Source organism: Dromaius novaehollandiae, chromosome 3 (genome assembly GCF_036370855.1).
Source record: "Dromaius novaehollandiae isolate bDroNov1 chromosome 3, bDroNov1.hap1, whole genome shotgun sequence".
Taxonomy (NCBI): Eukaryota; Metazoa; Chordata; class Aves; order Casuariiformes; family Dromaiidae; genus Dromaius; species Dromaius novaehollandiae.
Window position 1 is genome coordinate 20,991,632 of NC_088100.1, and position 20,305 is coordinate 21,011,936.

General features: G+C 37.9%; 1 protein-coding gene across 14 annotated transcripts in view; it reads left to right on the plus strand.

Moving 5' to 3' along the window:
• Positions 1-20,305, plus strand: part of MYT1L (myelin transcription factor 1 like) — a 319,538-nt gene that overhangs the window by 199,774 nt on the left and 99,459 nt on the right. For 11 of the 14 annotated variants that reach the window (XM_064508504.1, XM_064508503.1, XM_064508505.1 and 8 more), the window contains exon 6: positions 14,060-14,433. In XM_064508504.1, the coding sequence (XP_064364574.1) occupies positions 14,060-14,433 (374 nt within the window). The remainder of the gene's footprint in view (positions 1-14,059; positions 14,434-20,305) is intronic. The other 3 variants (XM_026106843.2, XM_064508509.1, XM_064508511.1) reach the window with 1 other exon arrangement.

Sequence of the window (20,305 nt, forward strand, 5' to 3'; positions counted from 1 at the left end):
CTAGAAGATGATTACTTGTTATTGAGTATTTGCAGCAATAATGTGAATAAAGTGCTAGAACCACTGATATACTGTTTAATGTAGTCTTGCTTAGTGCTGGTTTAATGCTAGTCTTGTCTTAATCTTGCTTGGTCATGGTTTCTTCTAGAATCACCAGTTAGGATTAACTGTTTGTTGGTTCTTAGTACTAGGACTATTGCAGAAGAAAGGGACAAAAAACCCAGCTGTCTCAGTAAGAGGATATGTCATGACATATGCCACAAATACTCTCTGATGCAAGTCTTACACATGTTTGCATGTCACCACACTGAGAAACTGTATTTGAAACTTTTCTCAGAGAATTCTCTGGATATCCTCTACTTTCTGAGAGGAAGTAGGGCATACTAAGTGCCACATAAGTGGACGGCTGCTTTGCAGCCAACTTATTGCAGTAACAGTATTTTATGTTCATAATGCTTTTTCACCTATTGATTTCAAAGCATTTCACAAATGTTAGCAGTGGCATCAGTGCATTTTACCATACTAAGTATTCTGTTTCAAATGACACCTGTTATAAAGCATTCACAGGATGGTTCACAGCATTTTTTTACCGTTGCACAGTTACACTGCACAGCATTTTGGTATAGAAAGTGAAAAAAATATGTTGTTTATCTGTCTGAAACTGTAGGAATAATTTTGAATTAGACAGAATATAATTGCATGAGTTTATTTTGAAATTGGCTCTGGAATTAACATTTCTGACTCTTAGGAGACAGATATAGAGCTCTTCTTTTTAATTGCATGTGAAAGAAAGTATTGCCAGTTACACAGTCTTCTGTCTCTTCCACAATGGTGAGCTAAAATTTGTTTTAATGCTACTGGGAAGGAAAGTGTGCTACTTTCTGAGTCACAATAGTGTCTGTGCAGCACCTAGGTGTTCCTTAGAAATACTGACATACTCAGAACTGACGTGACCTGGCTTTGCTTAGCTTGTGAGGCCTAATGGGATCACAGCAAAAGAGGGACTCAAAAACTGAGTCAGAGTTATAAAACAAATGTCGTTTTAGAAAGCATGGAAATAAATTCCAACTACTGTGTTAACTTCATATCTTAGCATGCAAGCTTGCTGCTTCTAGCTATGTTATTAAAAAGATGTAGGAGGAAGGATTGAGCAGTTAAAATGGCATTGACTAAAAGTGGAACCACTTATTTAAAATGTCAGCGTTTAAGGAAAACTATAAAACAGACATAACATTCGGCATTTTCAATGTACTATAATTTTGACTGTTCAGTGGAAATTATAGCAGTCAGTCAGATTTAGAAATCACAGTCCAGTGGACAGCATGGGTAGAACCACAGAGGAACTATCATGGTTAATTTAGAGGTGCTAGTAGCTGTTTTTTTCGCTCCTTATGTATACTATGGATTAAACTGATCTCTTGTGTAAGCAGGGATAGAATTTGATTCTTCTTACACCAGGACACACTTAGTTCAGTTTGTAATTTAACTTTTCTGAAAAAGAGAAATGAGACCTTAGGTACTGAAATCCAAAAGGATCCACAAAAATCCTGAGTCTGTAGTTGAAATTAGAAAACCTACTTATGTGTGCCCAGAGGTGCAGCTAGCTTAGCTGAGCTGTGCTGCTCAGTGCTTTTTACATGCCAGAACATTTGAGGATCACAGACTACGTGTACTTGTGCCACCATCCTCTGATCCAGGAAGCACAGTAGGCATTCACTGGCCACATTAATGCATGGGGACAGCACGGAGTTCTATATAGAGTGTAGCAGTCACATCCTCTTTCGTTACAAAATTTTGTGACAGGAGTACAGCCTGGACCGGCAAGTAGAATGGTAGCACGGGAAGCAACCTCCTCCTTCAGGTTCTCCATTCTGAGTGGGCTCAAGCACAGTGTTACTTTCCAAAGTAGGGTCATATCAAAAGGACAGCAGGTGAGACAAGGATGAGATTGCCTTCTGTCCCTGCTGGTGAAGCTAGGCCCATGGACAGGAGTGAATGCTAGTTTTCCAGGGAGAACGGAGAAAAAGATAAAAGCTAGCATGATGATTAAGGGACTCCTATAAAGGAACCAAGTTTGGAGTCATATCAGGCTGATTAGGACCAACAAAAAGAAAAAATTGCTTACTTGACTGTTGATTCAACTGCTGTGTTGTTAAAAAAAAAGGGCACAGAACCACACTGCCTGGGTCTAAACAGAGCAATGAAGTAGCCATCCATGCTAACAGGCGTGCTAAATGTATAAGTGTCTTTTTGGCTCATGAGTCATATTTTCAAAATGATGCCTAAATCAGAGTTGCAAATAGGTGCGACGTCTGCAAGAGAGAGGGAGGTGGTTTCAGAGACATTCTTTTCATGGTGTTTCGTATTTCTTGGTGTAGGTGTCCCACATTCAGCATGCTGGCTATTGCAACTCCCATGCTGATATATCTAACTTTTCCTATTGGGGAATTCATTCACTTCGGAACTTAGTCATCTAAACTTAAGTACTTTAAAATTAAGTCTGATGTAATTTAGTGTTGCCACAACTGCGCCCATTATAGCTCTGGGCCCAAAATGGTATAGAGACCATTTCTAAAAGTGCAGATTGCTAACTGACTTTCAATGAGACGTAAGTGTTAAGCATTAAATGCCTCAAACTACTCCAAAAATTAAAAGGTAGTCTTTGAAGTGACATACACTTTCTAAAAAGTTGCCCGTCATCTTCTAAAACTACAACATCCATTCTTCTTCTTGCTGTCTTCCCATTACACCCTTGTACTTCCAGCCCTTTCCCAGTTTTTACTCTTTGGTCATTATGGACCTTTCTTTCAGCTGCTGACCCTGGCTACCATTCCTGTCTGTGCATCTTTAAAACAGAGCAGCTGAACTTCAGAGAGAGATAACTGCAGCATTTCCCTGTGAAATCTAGCCATAGGAGGTATATTGGCAGCAGATTTTCAATGGAAACCGCCATTTCCACCCACAGCCCAGCTGCCACATTTAAATCATGCTGTGTGGGGCTTCCACTCCCTTGGGAAGCTATTTTCATTTTCCTTCAGAGACTCTTCTGCAGTCTAATAGAACTCACTGTCATCTATAATAAGTAACATTATATACTGTAGTATTTTTTTTTTAATCGTGATATGAGTCACGTTGGAGCCTCACTATTCTGGACTAGAATGTGATGGAATTTAATTAGATTTTTTTGCCTGAACTGACATCCTTCCTTTCATCAGATATATCAAAAAGGCCAGATTAAGGGACAGCCATTTAGGCCGATACCTAGGCATCTGGCTTTTGGAGTCATGTGACTAAACCGGTAGGTAAGCTTTCATTTTAAGACCAGAGCATTTCCAATTCTTCTAATCACGAGAAAACCTTGAAAAAAGGAACTGAACATAAGAGATACAGTTTTGTCCTTCGAGTCTGCCAAGAGCTTGAAACAATTTCTCTGAGCTAGGTGAGCTTGTATCTTAGTAGAAATACTAACTGCGAGACCCCCTGATAATACAACAAAGCAACTTCCAGGTACTGCAGAAGGAGAAGACTTCAACAGGTTATTAGTAAAAGCAAATATACCCCTTTTGGGGATGTACGTCATGGTGGAGGGTGCAACTGCAGCTTCTCTGAGGAGAGAATAATGATCCCTGATGCCTGCCTTGTACTTGCCAGGAGGAAGGCATGCTTATGCCACTGTATTTGCTTCTCTTGGAGGATCTGCTCCGTTACTGCCACACCAAGTAGAAGTTAGGGCAGGAGGGTTGGGTGGGTCTAGCACTCTGGATTGTTCTAAGGCAGTCTAATGGAAACACTGCTAATAAGGACTCTGATGACTGTTTGAAAAGTAAATAAACAGTACTAAAACAACTGTGTCCATCCAAGAGGGCTATAAAATACTAGAGCAAAGACTATATAGTTCTGGTTGTAAGATTATGCTTATAACCTTCTATGCAGTAGTAAAATGATGAGCACAACAGCTTGTATCAAAATTTTGTCCTAGAAATTAACCTCAAGGAGGTATAATGATAAAGGTATTTTAGAAATCCTCTTTATGTTAAACAGATTTTTATGTTAACTTTTGCGGTGCAGAACCTATTAAGAAATAAAGTGTCTTTAAAAAATAGAGTGGAAGGTAAACTTTCAGCTCCTCCATAATAATATGTTTGCTAAATGCATACTAATAAAGGTTAACATTTTTACAAAGAGACCAATTTTAGCTGCAGCTCCATAATGCAATAAAGTACAGGGAATGCTGTCTTTTCTATTCTGTCTCAGAATAATCATGTTTTCTCTGTGTTACAAAAAGGCACAATCTTTTTTCTTTTTCCAAAATAGGAAGATTTAAACATCTCAATCCTCTAAGAACCAGAATTTAGAATATTTCACACTTGAATGACTGCTAACCAACCGTGCAAGACAAAGAACAGTGTCCTGTAGCTTATGCTGGAGGTGAGAATCCAGTACATAAGCACTGAAGTGGTTGCAGCTTATATAATTTTGTTTTTGTCAATTTTTTCTGTAATTTCAGATTTTTACTGATGTCAGTCACATTCTTGCATTAGAAGGTTGGTTTCTCTACAGTGCTAATCTTTTCCAATGGTTATATTCCATAGCCGTTAGTTTTTTGGATCTAATAAGATGCTGATTGCTATAGTTGCAGGAAAACTGGTGTATCATGTATCTTAATTCTGTATCATATATCATTCTTAGTTAAAATTCAGCTGGGAGTCAATGTTATTGTATATTTATTTAGAGATGACAGAAAGAGTATTTGTGATAAGAATCAGTAGCTGATAGTCTCATTATAGTAGCCCTGCATTAGAGATATGATAAAATGACAGCATACTCTATTACTCAGTACTTAAATACATGCTAGAAGAATAGTTTGACCTGCTGTGTTGTTGTTAAATATGATCTATCAAGTCTGTGTCTAAGGGTGTTGATTGTGCTAATACATATCTAGCCATGTTGTTAAATGATTGACAGTGTAACAACAAGAATTGCCTTTGATTTCCAGCAGTTTATTTCCCTTCATTTTTGAATGCTTGAACTTAGCATGCTGAATTTCTTAAAAGCAATTACTTTTAAAATATTGGAATAGAAATGTTTCTTGTCATGTCTGAGGCTCAAACATTGTGGCCAAGAAAAGATCTGTTGTGATAGATATATTCTTGTAGCATAATCTAACCCTTACAAATTGGTGAATCATTCATTATGAACTTTTCCCATTTTATGATATCATGTTATCATGAAAAAAAGTTTTGGAACCTGCCCTGCCCTCCACCTGTAAACAGAGTTGTCATTACCATTGAGACTGAAAACACAGAATGCACACAATCCTGGACATTTCAGCAGCTCTAGGTACTGCTTTGATTTAGCTCAAGGTAGCCAACCTCATTTTTATTTATATGTTGAAAAATAGAAGGTTTTCTTTTCCCATGTTTCCCTTCCAGCTTAGACTGCTGAAATTAATGGGGAGTTCAGAATTTTGAGGTAGTGCAGAAGCGGTCACAAATTTTGCATGCTTCCTTTCTGAGGTCTCTGGGTTACATCCAAATCAACACTGAAGTGTCCAGAATCAATAGCTGCTTAGCAAAACTTGATTATATGCATTTGATCTAATGAATCAATATGAATCATTAAATCTGCTCTTTGGACCATCTTAGTTTCTTAGAACAGTCCCTGTATTCAAGGGTCTGGCAGCAAGACATAATCAGTTGTGGCTTCTGGCTCTTGAACACACATTAAGTTGGGTATTTGCCATTCTAAGATTAGAGTGAAACTACAGCATTTGTCTGACATTGGGTTATGCAGGCAGTCTTGAAATGATAGCCAAGCTATAGGAGGAGAAGTATTCATGTTAATTGATATGGCAGCTATGGAAAGGAAAGAAGATAGATTTTTTTTTTCTCTCTTAATGAAAGTAGCGTGGTACTGGGTTTTAAAATCTGCTGTGTGCTTTGTTGGGAATGGGCATAAAATGTAAAAAATGAAAGAATCTATTGGGGTGTCTTTCACTGACTTAAATTAGATGTGTTAGATGCAGAAATACAAGCTAATCACTGTTTACTCCCTTTAAAGTCACTGGAAAGAGACAGGCATTTCCAGATCCTTATTCAGATCATCCAGTGTGTCTTAAGAAAGCTGAGATGAATCGCCTCCCAGGAGGCTCCAGTTTCCCTGCACTGGCTGTGAAGGGAACCAAACATGGCAAGTATAGATGTAATTTTTAGAAGCCTAGAGGTAGGTGAAAGGTGAACCCCATCCATGATATCATAAGTCATGGGGCAATCAGATATTATATTGATTTATTTACATAAATAGTTTTGAATAATCTACAACCTCAGGGCATATACTTTGCTAACCTATGCTGCTACATGAGCTTTCAGTCTCATGAGTTGTGATATTTATTTGTTACATCTTGCTTTAAATGAGCTCTCCAGGGCTGAGGATTTTCCTGTGTAGTTGTACAGCACCTAGAAATATATGACTATGCCCTATTTTTCTTCAATTAACAGATATGGGGTTCCATCATTTAAATAAATCTGTTCTTGATGGGTTGACTATTGCAAATTGAAAGGATTCCTTTCAATTGTCATGTCCTAAGAGCACAGACTTTGGTAATGGGTGAAATGGTTTCACCAGCCAGGGGACAGGTTACCTAATAAGCTTGTTTCTGAGAGAGGTCTCAGTGAATTGGGGTCTGGGACATGCTTGACATTTAATGTGTATATGATCCAGTTAAATAAAATATCCTCTCCTGACTTAAATTACTGTGACTTTACTGGCTACATCAAAGCTGATCTGCTTTATTTTGTTTAAAAATATACATTTCAGTACTTGAACTTCTTTAAAAAAAAATGAAGTTTGGGGCTTCATCACAGAGTTCCTCCCCTCCATTTTACTTTCTCCCCATCAGTCTAGTCTCCTGTTGTTACTCCTAGACCCTTTTGGCAGTGCTGTTTTTTCTAAGACCCAGATTCTTTTTTAGGGCTTATTTAGTTGAATAACGCTACACACATGAATAGATCTGTGACATGTTTGTGGCTATTCATATGCTTAAAAAGGCTCTAGAGTGTGAAAGGGCTGAGTTGTTTTTTAAAGCTCTGTGAGGAATATATAACATCATCTACCTTTACTTTTTGATATCTAGCATGCTGTTGGGCACTTTTGTAATTTTTCTTGCTACTCCATAATACATAGAAATATTTGAAATTCCAGTAGGAGAAAGAGGATGATAGAATGCTCTACATTTCACTCTTTCACATCTGTCGAGCCTGTACCTATTTAGGTAAATTAATAATTTTCACTGAACTGAAATACTATTGTATACATAACTAATTTGAAAAATCAACAAACTTTTATGCAGTACAATTAAATGAAATAAAGATGGCATGTTTTCACACTGCACATGCAAAAGGCATTTCCTGCTTAAAATAATCTGATTCAGTAGCAGAAGCTGGTAGGAAACGCTGAAATATAGTAGAACTGCAGAGATGAGGGTTTTTTATATTTTAAATAGTATTTTTTTACTTTTTAGTATAGTTTAAATAGAAGAGAACATAGTTATTTGGAGCCAAGCAAGCCCAGTGGGTTAGAGAAGTCTCCTGCTGAGTGTGGCCAAGAAAGAAAAATCATTTCCCATAAAGAAGTTTTACTCTACAGTCTCACAGCTATGACCTGCCACTGGGCTTGCTGTTCTGTCTTGTAGTTGTTTACCATATTTTAAGCAATCACTGATTTAAATGGGAATGAAAAATGGTCCTTTGCTGCAGGATTTTATTCTTGCAATTGAGAAGATAAATCACTAGGCTGGAGTCAGTCTCTTTCTTTGAATTTATTATGATTCTTTCGTTCTTATCAGTTCAATGGTCCAGCTTTGACAGGAGGGATAAGAAGTGCTGCCACCTCTGCCTCAGAATAGCCCGCAGTCTGCTGGTGTAGGCATCCTCTGGGAATGCTGGGAGGGTTCAAGCCATAGGGCTCAGTGGAATCCAAATATTTTGTTTTCTGGTCAGCTGCTATAAGGGTCAGTCCATTATGCTAAATGTAGTCAGTACTCTGAGATCAATTTAATAGGATGCAGTGTTTTGCAGATTAATTGGATTTGCATATACTTTGTGGATTGGGTTTATTGGGACTTAGCTGCAAAATGCCTGTTTTTTTGAATACCCCAAAAGTCTTTATCATGAGATACGGACCTTGGAAGTCATGTAGTCCAAACCAAAAATTATACTTACCGTATTCAGTAGGACCTTGTGTAGGGCCTTGGGAACTTCAAGCATGGAGCCTTAGGCAGAAGTCTGCTTCCTCAACTGTACTTCATTAAAATTGCACCTCAGTGACACTTCAGATACTTAAGAGCATCATTAAATGGTAGCCTGTTTTGCGTGTTTTTGATCACCTCACTAGGTTCTTATACAGTAAATTTCTAGGTGCCTGTTACATACCAAATATTATGTTTTACATTAAATTCTTACATTAAAAAAAACAAGTGAGAGCAGAGTTGTTCAGGACACTTTTTAGACTACAAAAAGATTTTATAAAATTTTTCAAAGTATTTGTGCAAAAAAAAAAAAAGGAAAAAAGGAAAGAAACCTCCAAGAAAAAGTATTATTCTGCTTTAGGGCATAATATTGCCATTATCTTATTTTGCTTGAGTTGGGTCTATAGCACAAGGCTTCTGAAGTAAAAGATTCTTATAAAAGAGAAAAATGAAAAAAAGAGGGATGGTAGACATGACAGATAAGTTTCACTTTATCTAAATTAGGTATTTAAAGTTGACTGAAGCTTTATTAGTCACATAGGCTCCGTTTATAATTCATGTTGGGAAATGGACACCTCTAAGAGGAGTATTTTCCTTCAGATATGTGTGTCATGTCCCACCTGTGATATGTGAGGTAGCATATTATGGAGAGAACATTAATCGTTAATCTGATTTAGAAAGTCCCTTCTATTTCTCTGGTCTTATACTGTGTATAGTTAAAGAGGTATGCTTAATTGTTACAGCTTAGAAATAATAACCATACTAATTATGTTGATAATTAGTATTACATTTGTATCAAAAGATATTCAAAATCAAGGAGTTGAACTTTGGGGAAAAAATGCATATTTTCTGAAGAAGAGTCCTACTAACAGTGAGTAGCACTGAATATTTTTAATGAATAAAAATTGCATATGAGTTTCAAAACATAACAAAAATCATCTTCTAACTAAGGAATATGAATGTATATACAGTTTATTCAATTTCTTTAATTATTAATGTCTATATGTCCTCTTGGAGTTTATCACTGTGAAATTCTAAAACATTCATTCCACAAGAATTATTTATAATCGCTTCTGAAAAACTGGAATGGCTGAGACATACTGAAAAGAAGCGTGTAATATTCAAAAGTGTATTTCGGGAAGCCCAAATATGTATTCTACTGAAAGCCAAGAGAGCTGGAGTGTGAGGGGAAAATAAGACAGACATAGTGGACCAGGGAAATACAGTGAGCAATAAAAGAAAAAATGAAAGCATGCAAGACAGATAAATCAATGGGGTCATTGCTATGAGCAGGGATAAGCAAGTCTAAAAAATAAGCAAATGAGGGAATGATCACAAAAGCCAAAACGGAAAATGGAAAGAAAATTGCAGAAGCTATGAGGACAGGCAATAACAGATTTTAGAAATATATGAGGAACAGGAGGTCAATGAGAAAGGCTGTAGTCTCCTTATGTGATTGTGAGGGGAAGTTAGTGACAGATGAGGCAGAGACTGCTGGGAAGCTAAACGCTTCCTTTCCCTCGGTGCGCTCACCATAGAGACCAAAGGGAAAATGCCAGAAACAGAGAGAAATGTCCTGGAGGCAGAATCTGAAAAATTAATGAAACAAAAGGTGATAGCAGAATAGGTTAAGAAAGAAAAAGAAGAAAATAGGGCAGCTAAATAGTAGGCTCCAGGTCTGGTGGCCTGTTTCCCAGGCTGCTGAAAGAGCTCAGTCTTGTTTTAACTCTCGCAGACTATGAGGTGTATAGCTGAAGAGTAGAAGGAAGCCAGTGCAAAACTCTACATTAAAGGTTTTATAAGAAGAACCCAGGTAATGCCAGCTTTGTAAGCTATAAATCCAAGCACAGGCAAGAATAAATTCAGGACTGTAGAGAAAATGAAGAACACATTGGTACAAAGTAGTTAGGAAGGAGTTTACAAAAACTGACTCAGAGTTAGCTAACAGATAGCCCTGGAAAAGTGGCAGTTTCCTCAGTCTCACAGTGTTGCTCTCAACCTTGTAAAATATATGAATGTGCTTATTTCCATTAGTTGCTGATGTGTCCTGAATTCATGAGCAAAGACAGAACAGATAACCAACTAAATTTGAATTCACAACTTTATTTTGATAGCTAAAGTTACAAATCGTTATTTAATGAGATTTACAAAAGCATCAAAACAGATTAGGCAGCTAACTGGCTTTGATTTCCATTGCTGGTTAGACACCCAGATGTCTTAGATTCTCGCATAATTTATAAAATATTGTGTAGAAAAGCATAAAGCTAAAGATTTTTAAAAAAGATTAAAAATGACCAAAAATTATTATGATGAAAATTCCTTTCTACCTTTGACTAATAACTTGTATCTAAAAAGTCATACACAATTATATTTAGATGGTAAATACAAAAATTAAAACAGCAATTATAACCAAAATAGATGTAGTTATTGTAATACTGTCTTCCTTGCTGGTTCCTAGACTGTTGTGAATTCTTAGGGGACTTTTTCCAGGCACTGCTAAATGAAAAGTTTCTGCAGGTATTTAGTGTGGAGGGTGGAGGATGTAAAGAAGCCAGAGCCAGACTCTTCTCAGCAATGCCCAGTGAGAGGACAAGAAGCAATGGGCACAAACTGAAATACAGGAAATTCTGTCTGAACATAAGAAAAAAATTTTTACTGTGAGGGTGGTCGAACACTGGAGCAGGCTGCCCACAGAGACTGTGGAGTCTCCATCCTTGAACATACTCAAAACCAGACTGGTCATGGTCCTGGGCAACCTGCTCTAGGTGACTCTGCTTGAGCGGGGGAGTTGGACTAGATGATCTCCAGAGGTCCCTTCCAACCTCAACCCTTCTGTGATTCTGTGATTCTTAATTGAAAGAATATGTGGGGGTAGGGTGGGGGGTGATTCTGGTTTTATTGTGACCAAATTCAAGTTTAATTTATCTCCAGTGGCCAAAAATTGTAACAGCTAAGCATCTACTTCTAGACTTTATCTTTGACTATTTTAACTCAGAGCTGCCTGAAGCATCATCTTTACCTCTTACAATGTTCTAAGAAAGTTATGAAAAGAGGAAGAAAAGAAATCCTAGGGATTGTTGGATCTAAGTCTACTCACATCTTTGAAAATCAGGATTTTGAGAAAATATTATTTAATGAGAATGGCATTGAAGAATCTATAGTAAGGATAATATAAATCACAAAGAGAAGAAACAAAAACCAAGACAAGAATCTAAGACACATCCACTCAATGAATATTATCTGCTTAAATTGCACTGAACTGTTATGCAAGTTTCTAAAATCCACCTAAGCCTCGGGCAGTGATTCAATCCTGTTTTCCAGGACTGCAACCTCTGTAAGGCACCTAACTGAAACAGGTTCCTCTCTAATTATCCAGCCATTTCTCTGGGCACTACACATACTTGGAAGTTCCTGTTCTGAGGAAAAACTTCCCTGCCTTCTCTCAGAGCTCCATTTAGATAGACAGTTTAGATAGCTCCTAAGCACTTTCCATATCACCAGGGGAAGCTCTAAAATAAGTCAGATGTCATCAGAACTACAAAAATAATGTTTATCTTTTGCCCCAGGTTTTAGGTAGTACATAGACTGATGGGGATTGAACTCCCATTTCTGCCCTGACTGTGACAATGTTAGATGTTCTCCATGAAGATATATTCTATCTTTCCTCTTGAATCTGAGCAACTTTGTCCTCACTAGGTGTATAAGAATCACGGACAGGAAGCAGGATTGTGACTTGGCAGAGAGCAACAGTGGGGACCCAGGAACAAGGATTCCTGGCATATTAATAAGTTTTACGTTGAAGAATCTTTGGATAGAAATGCAGTCCAAAGAGAAGACAGCAGAAGCCTAGGCCTCCTCCCTTCCCAGGTTTAGTGTTCTAAGAGCAGTAAAGGTTTGGGCTCTTGTTCACCTGCTGTGTAGTATCAGATTGTGAGTTTTCTTGCAGCCAGCTGCACAGGAGCTCAGCTTCTAGAAGGGAGTGCTCTTACTCAGCGTATACCAGGCTACCTGCTGACTGGAGAACGTTCCTCGGGTTTGGAGGCTGTGGGTTTATTCCCTCTCTAGCTATACTGAGTCTGCGCCATTAGGCCTCACTTTGGTGTCCATTTCTGCAAACTGTATGTAGTGTTATGACATACCTGCTCCCAGATGAGGAGGACTGGAATCTGGCTAGATGGAGATGCACAAAATTTTCTTATTGGCTCTCGATAGTGTTAATGGAAGAGGGTTGATGTCTGATTTAAGCACACTGTATTAGACTTTAGAGACATCTACAGTCCCTACACAGAGAGTCAGTGGTGCCCATGTTATGGAGAGAGTTCTCCCTTAGCAGGTTTTCCATGATGCATACTCATGTTCAGTGACTGCATATGATCCTTAGGTAGGAGTGTGATGATAAGCAAACTGAACCAGCCCCCCTGTGAGCAAGAACTTTACAATTTAAGTAAGACAGTGGAAAAGTTAGGCACTTGCATAAAATGGACTACTTGCTACCTAGTAGCAGTTAAGGTAATTGGGATGCATAGCTACTGGAATGCAATTAAATCTGGCCAAGTTCAAGACCATGCAGACACCACAAAGAGCACATCTGTAGTACTAAGTGCTGTGACAAACTCTGTTTTTCAGTGATCAATGAATATGAAACATTATAAGAAGGGAAGAAAACAGTAAAGATCCTCAGTGGTTTGTAATCATGATAAGATGTAAGAAAATATAATGTAAAGAGGAGATTGTAAGTTGGTGTACAGAAAGGACTAGTGAGAACAGTTTAAATGTCACAGAACTAGTCAATCACAGGACAGAGACTAAAAAGCAATGCGGCTTGAGTAACACTTACAATTGAACAATGAAGTTCAAAGAGAAAGTTTTTAGAACAAAAAGTAATTAGTGTGTGCAGTCACTCTCTGTAGAAGGTTATAGGCATTGTGCAAGGATGATCACATTCAACAAACAGGTTATACAACATCTGAGAAATAGGTGGCTAGTCTGATAGAAAAATAATACAATTGTCAAAAACTCTGAAATGTTGTTACGGCTATTGTGGAATGTTATGATGTATTAAAATGTTCAGAGCACAAGTGGTACTTAGCTTTGGAAAAGTTTGACTTTCTTCACTGGAAAAGTACTTTATTTACTGTTTGATTTTTTCAATGTGAGAACACTTCTAACGCTGGCCCTGAAAACTGTTACTTTTGGTTGTGTAAGGGAGCTCTCTTTCCCTTTTATTTAGCCTTCTGGCATATAACGGGGAAGAACAGTGGAAAATTTGAGAGCAATTCATTATTTTTAATAATAACAACAGCAACAGCTTTAAGAATGCAGTCCTATTTTCATTATTTAAATAGCACAGGAACACATCTTAATTGTACACAATCAAAACCTTACTGACTGTTACAAAATTATGTAGTATTGCTTTTTTTCTGATTATTGTACTAATAGCTAACAGGTAGTAAAAGTTTGCCATTTTTTAACTACATTCATCTGCCTTAACAAGGAGTGGAACATGCAGAAGAGAGAAAAGAATGAGAAAGAAAAACACACATTTGTGTTAGTTCTGTAAATGTTATGCTGGCATGTGCATGTGACATTTTCAGGCAAATAATAATTGCTTGCAAGTTCAGAGGTTTTGAAAGTGTTCTCCCCCTTGGTCATTATCGCCTAAGCAGCATTTCAGTTTGAAAACATGCATTTTGAGAATAGCAACTAATCATGGTATAGAATTAGAATAAATGACTAAATGACATGAGTTATACAATCTGACCTACGGAAATCTGCAGGATAGTGTAATAATATGCATCTTTTATTTTTGAACAGTGTTTATGGCTGTCCTTTGGCAAAAAAAAGAAAAACACAAGACAAGCAACCCCAAGAACCAGCTCCCAAAAGAAAACCCTTTGTGGTTAAAGCAGACAACTCTTCAGTAGACGAGTGCTATGAAACTGATGGCACAGAGGAGATGGATGAAAAAGAAGAGGAAGAAGAGGAAGACGATGAAGAAGAGGAGGAATATTCTGATGACAATGAGGAGCAAGGTGACGAGGAGGAGGAGGATGAGGAGATAGATCGAGAAGAAGAAGAAGAGATTGAAGAAGAAGAAGAGGATGAAGAGGAAGGTGAAGATGTGGAGGATGAAGAGGAGGAGGAGGAAGAAGAGGAGGAGGAGGAAGAGGAGGAGGAGGAAGAACGTGGTAATAATCAGAGTATTAGTAAAAAGTAAACACTGTGTGTTTTCTGGGTTAATCTTCCAGTGTGGTGTGTGAGGATTTAGCTGCGCAGTTCTCATTAAAGCTAATGGAAGTCATGCAGTTAAATCTCTCTGCTCCACACTGAAAATATATCCCACTGTGTTCTTTTAACATTTATTTTAATAAGTCTGTCTTCCAAATATTTTTTAATACACCAGCACTTTCAAGCAAGGAGGGTGGAGGTGTGTTTGTGCTAAAAGTGCTTGCAAAAATGTAATCCAAATAATGGATTAATGCATGCAGTTAGCAGGAGAATATTCACAAAGGTACAAGCAAAGCATGAGCTACAGCTGGATGCCTGCACTGATCATTTGCAAGTGTATTTGCTGGATCTGCTTACATAATGCCAGTGATTGCCCACATAAATTCTGTCACAAGTTTGCAGATAATTTTTTGTGAGCAAAAATGGGCCTATTCCCTTTGAAAAATTTGACCTGCAATTTTTTTTCATGAAGAAACTGTTCAGAGTGAACTGTTATAATATACTTTGGTTCTTTGAGACTTGGATGTTGTGTACTTTAGTTGATTATATTAAAAATATAGAAAGTGAAATGTTTACCTAGATAAAGTTATTCTAAAATTCATATTTTCTGGTTTTAATATCATGGCATCAATGCCATTTAAACATATATGTCCCTGTTAGTAACCCAATTAATGTAGTAGCATTGTGATTAACCTATTCACCTTCCTCTTTTTTGGGATATTGGACTCTATATAACTAGTATTCTTTAAAATATATAAGCATTGTCCATTTACTCAAGAGTCCCTATGCTGGTGACAGACATCATAATGCACTGGGCTGAAATGAAAGAATCATGCAAAAATTAATGAGCTATCTAAAAGGTATTTTGTTCCCATTTCTAGGGAACACGTTTTTGGTTGGGTAGATTCACCTTTCTAACCAATAAAAATATAAGAAAAGCTTTCAGCACTCCTCAGTTGGATTCCTCTTAGCAACCAGGTATGAAAGTTGTATGACTATTTTTTCAGCATTCTGTAAGGTCAGATCTTAAATCTCAGAGAAAGACTTTGGAAGCATTCTTTCCATTCAGGCAAGATGGTGGCCAGCTGGGTGGCCGTAAGCATTTTCTCAGATGCCTGAATCTGTAGTGGTTCCTCAGTTGCTTAAATTTGCCAACGAAATTGGTAAAACACAAATAACTGATCTGAAAAGTTGCACAAGAATTTGATGCAACAGGGAAGCCATTTCCTTTTGCAGAGAACTCTGTTGTTTCAGAACCTGAAAGAGAAGCTATCTTAGATCAGGCTGGTGTGCAACTGCTATTGCTATCCTGATGGGCAAGTGCAGGAAGTCTAGCAGTTTCTTTAAAAGGTAATGGTGACTGAGCTTGTTGGTGCTTAGGTCATGGTGAAACTTGCTGTGGTTTGGGCTGATATGAAAAACTTTGAATCTACACTATCAAAAATGATTTAAGGAAGAAAGAAAACTCAAACAAAACTCAAGAGCTCAAAAAAATTGCTTCTGGCAGGCCAGCAGGTTTGATACTCAATTTACTTCTACTGACATTATGAAACACAGTGCTTTACTTATTCCAGCACAGTTACACATGCAGTTAGTGGTCATAGTCAACCTATAGAGGGTAACACTGATTTTTGACTGCTTTCCTTCCGTATATAGTAGGCTGTGGTTAAGAACTGCAAGTTAAGAATTTTACAGAGGTATCTATATTAGCTGCTCTGCATATTACATGGAATTAAAATTCATACAGGTCAAGTTTTTCTTAGGATCCCATGTTATTCCACTGATAATACATATGTTTATGAATAAATATATATTTATATATATTCTATGTAAAATATTATCCATTAGGGAAAAAGTTCATAAAATGGGAAGAATAATAGAATTTTATAAGAAAATTATTTTATGATCTTTTCAGAATCAACGTATTAATCACTACATAGACAATCCCAGTTATAGTACAGCTGTTTCACAAGGTAGAGTTACTAGCAATTAATGAGGAAAGTAATATGGGGTTCTTTATTCCAAGGAGCAGGGTTTGATAACAGAATTTGTTCTTGGTGAGGTCTAAAAGCTAAATAACAAAGCAGGTTTTCTTAGATAGTTTATTTCCTATTGGTTTTGATAGGCATCTTGTCATTTCATTTTCTTCTGCTTGTAACAAAAGCAACTCTGGTGGAATTTGGACCATTTATTTTTCAGGAAAATTAAGTGCAACCAAAGTTAGGGGGTCTAAAAATAGGTGGTCTGAATATGGCATTTGCCTTTATCTATTGAGTATATGGGAAAATTAGGCCTAGCAGCTCTGAATTTAGTTGTCTGAATCACTCACTGCTCACTTAAATTTAAATATTGTACTAAACCACCATCCACCCTCTAAGGCACCTTAGCAAGTAGTCTGAATGTGTCTTACTCTTTCTTTCCTTAGAAACAAATTGCAGAATTATCCTCTGGAGACTAGAATGCCTGCACAGTTTTCATAAAAGTTTCTGTCACTCGTGCTGTAGCTTATAGCAGTTCAGAAAATTCAAAAAGCACGGTGGTCTTGAAAAGCCCTTGTGTACAGCACCCATTAAAGAAAAGATGAAACTTTCCAATTTCACTTATATGCTTTGTTAGGATAACCTAACCTGTAAAGTCCAATCCAAATGGGAAGTAAATGAATGAAGGAGTAAGAGAAATGGCTGCTTTTGGAGCTTCCCTTCTCTGTGATGGTTACTGCTGAAAATCTTTGGCTTGAAATCTGAAGGGCACATTTGATTAGCAAGGAAAGTACTGAAGTACTTTCTCCTTCTCAGAGGAGCTCACTTCAGGTAGCTGGGTCCCAGAGACTGTTTCACAAAGCTTTTCTATTATAGAAAGAAATCTCCGTTGGAGGAGCTACCGGAACAGATGTTCCAAGGCACCATTTAGCCTATATCACATGAAGACATTCAAGATGGCTTGTACTCCAGGTATTTCATAATTCCCCAGGGGCAGGAGGAGTCAGGCTGATTCTAGATCTAAAGAAACTTGATACATCAATCAAATCCATTTCAGAAATGATGCTACAAAAATTATTGCAATTTACTTAAAGGTGGATCGCCAAGGTATATAAATCTGCTAGACACTGCCTTTCATGGTCTAGTAAAGTCAAGGTAGCTGACAAATATAATATACCAATATGTGGTACTTCATTTAATTTTTAATAAAAATAGCTGTAAGACGTAGATAGCAGTGCGTACTCAAGGGGACATGATACAGTGGGCTTTTTTAAAAATAAGAGCTGGCAATGAAAGTAGAGAGAGATGTTCCACCTGTTTTTACATGTCTTTAAATTGGACAATTATTTTTAATAATCTGGTAAAATGGTCTTTTTCCTCCACTTGCATGAACTAGACTCAGACACACAGGCCTTCATAATTTGAAATCCACCTACAAGCTTTATTAGCATTGTTAGTGCTCTCCTTTATCTTTCTGATCCCTTCATCAGATTGCTTCTGCAGCAATAATGCATGTCCCTCTAAGCAAGAGGAGACACAAATACCAATCTAAAGATAAAAGGATCACATGCGCTGAGGAAATTGTGGCAGCGCAGAGCTCTCCAACTGTTTTTGCAACTTAAGAAATTCTACACCTTCAGAAAATAAGGAAGACAGATATTTATTAGCAAGGTGGACTGTCCAGCCTGCTGATTACTAATCATATTCATTTATTTAAACTATCAGCAGGAAAGCAGTCATATATTTGGTGAACAGAGTAAGTGTCCAGTATTAATCAGAGCAGAGAGCTAGATCACATGTACCTCTTAGGCAAAACATCAAATAGAAGAAAATTATAACTTTAAATGAAGAAGACAGAAAACAGCAGTTCACTATTTAAAACAATGTAAATGGACAGAAGTGCATTTACCAGGGCTGAAGAGGACTTAATGAATATATGTCAGCCTCACTAGCGGGAAGCAAATATTAACCCTGTGCTAATAGACCCTATTGCTATATCATTTGATCTCTTTTATAAAAGAGTATAGGAGCGCTCCTTTTTTTCCACTTCTGAAGAATGGGTAAGACGAGCAGACAGTGAGCTGGGTTGAAAACTGGCTGTACGGCCAGGCTCAGAAGGCTGTGATCACTGGCGTGAAGTCTAGTCAGAATCCAGTCACTAGGAGTGTACCTCATGGGTCGACACTGGGTCCAGTACTGTTCAACCTACTCATTAATGATCTGGATGATGGGGAAGAGTGTACGCACAGCAAGTCAGCTCGTGATTCAAAACTGGGAGGAGCGGCTGATACACCAGACGGATGTGCTGCCATTCACACCAAGTCAATCACGAGCCAGCACTGTGCCTGGGCAGCAAAGAAGGCCAATGGTATACTGGGCTGCATTAGGCAGAGCCTTGCCAGGAGGCAGAGGGAGGTGGTGCCCTCTGTTCAACCCTAGTGAGGCCACACCTGCAGTGCTGTACCCAGTGCTGGGCTCTCCAGTGTAAGAGAGATATGGAGCTACTGGAGCTAGTCCAGTGAAGGGCCGTGAAGATGATGGAGGGGTTAGAGCATCTGTCATGTGAGGAAAGGCTGAGAGAGCTGGGGTTGTTTAGCCTGGAGAAGAGAAGGCTCAGGGGAGATCATATCAGTGTGTAGAAATATCTGATGGGAGGGAGTAAAGAAGACGGAGGGAGACTCTTCTCAGTCATGCCCAGTGACAGGATGAGAGGCAATGGGCACAAACTGAAACACAGGCAGTTCCATCTGAATCTAAGAAAAAGCTTTTTTACTTTGGGGTGACAGACCACTGGAACAGGTTGCCTAGAGAGGTTGTAGAGGCTCTGTCTTTGGAGATATACAAAAGCCGTCTGGACACAGTGCTGGGCAGCCTTCTGTGACCTTGCTTGAGAAGGGAGGTTGGACTAGATGATCTCCAAAGGTCCCTTCCAATCTCAACCATTCTGTGAATCTGTGAGGAAAACTACTGTGCTTAGGGTACTTCACCAATAAAAATATGAAGAACAAGAAGATGAATAGAGCTGTGGCTGGAAGACCTTTACCATGGCCATAATGTTTTTTTCTTCTAGATAAGATGATAAAGTTGCCTTTCTGGTCTAGTTAAAAAGTGCACAAACCTGGAAGTGGTTGGGTCAAACCCCTGCATAGGACAACTTTTATTGATATCTTCTTTCTGCACTGAAGATAGGAATATAGATTGCTACATGTCTTGATTTTTAGCAGTTAATATTATTTCATCTAGAGACATTCAGACTAAATGTTTTCACTTAAAATTTCTTTGGAAATAATGTAATTAAAAGAATTTGAAACAAGTAATTCAGAGCTGAAAACCTCAAGACTGTGAACTAGGGTGGGGAAAGACCTAACCAGTAAATATCCTTTGGATACCTCCAGTTCCTGTGGAAAAGGCTCAGATCTATTTATTATACTTATTATATGTTTGTGGCTAAGTTGGTTGGATGGTTGGTTGGTTGATTGCTTAAATATGAATGTTATGTTATTTTAGGAAGCTTTCACTTGTTTCATATGTTCTGTGGTCAAAGTGTTTACTATTTGCTGCTTACATTATCATTTGTTAATGGCATCATTTAAAGATCATTTTAAATTCTCTGAAGTGAGATTGGGCCTGATACTGAGCTCATTTACATCAGGATAAATCAATAATAACTTTATTTAGGTCAATAGAGTTATATTTACATGAGGTAGTTTTGCTCGTGTCACACACGACTTTTCCTTCCCTTTGAAGAACCATTTTAAAAGACTGCCTTCTATGTAAATGTTTAACACTGAAGTTCAGCAAACCTCTCAGGCTCTGCCTAGAAACTTATGCAGAACTTCACACAGTTAGTAGT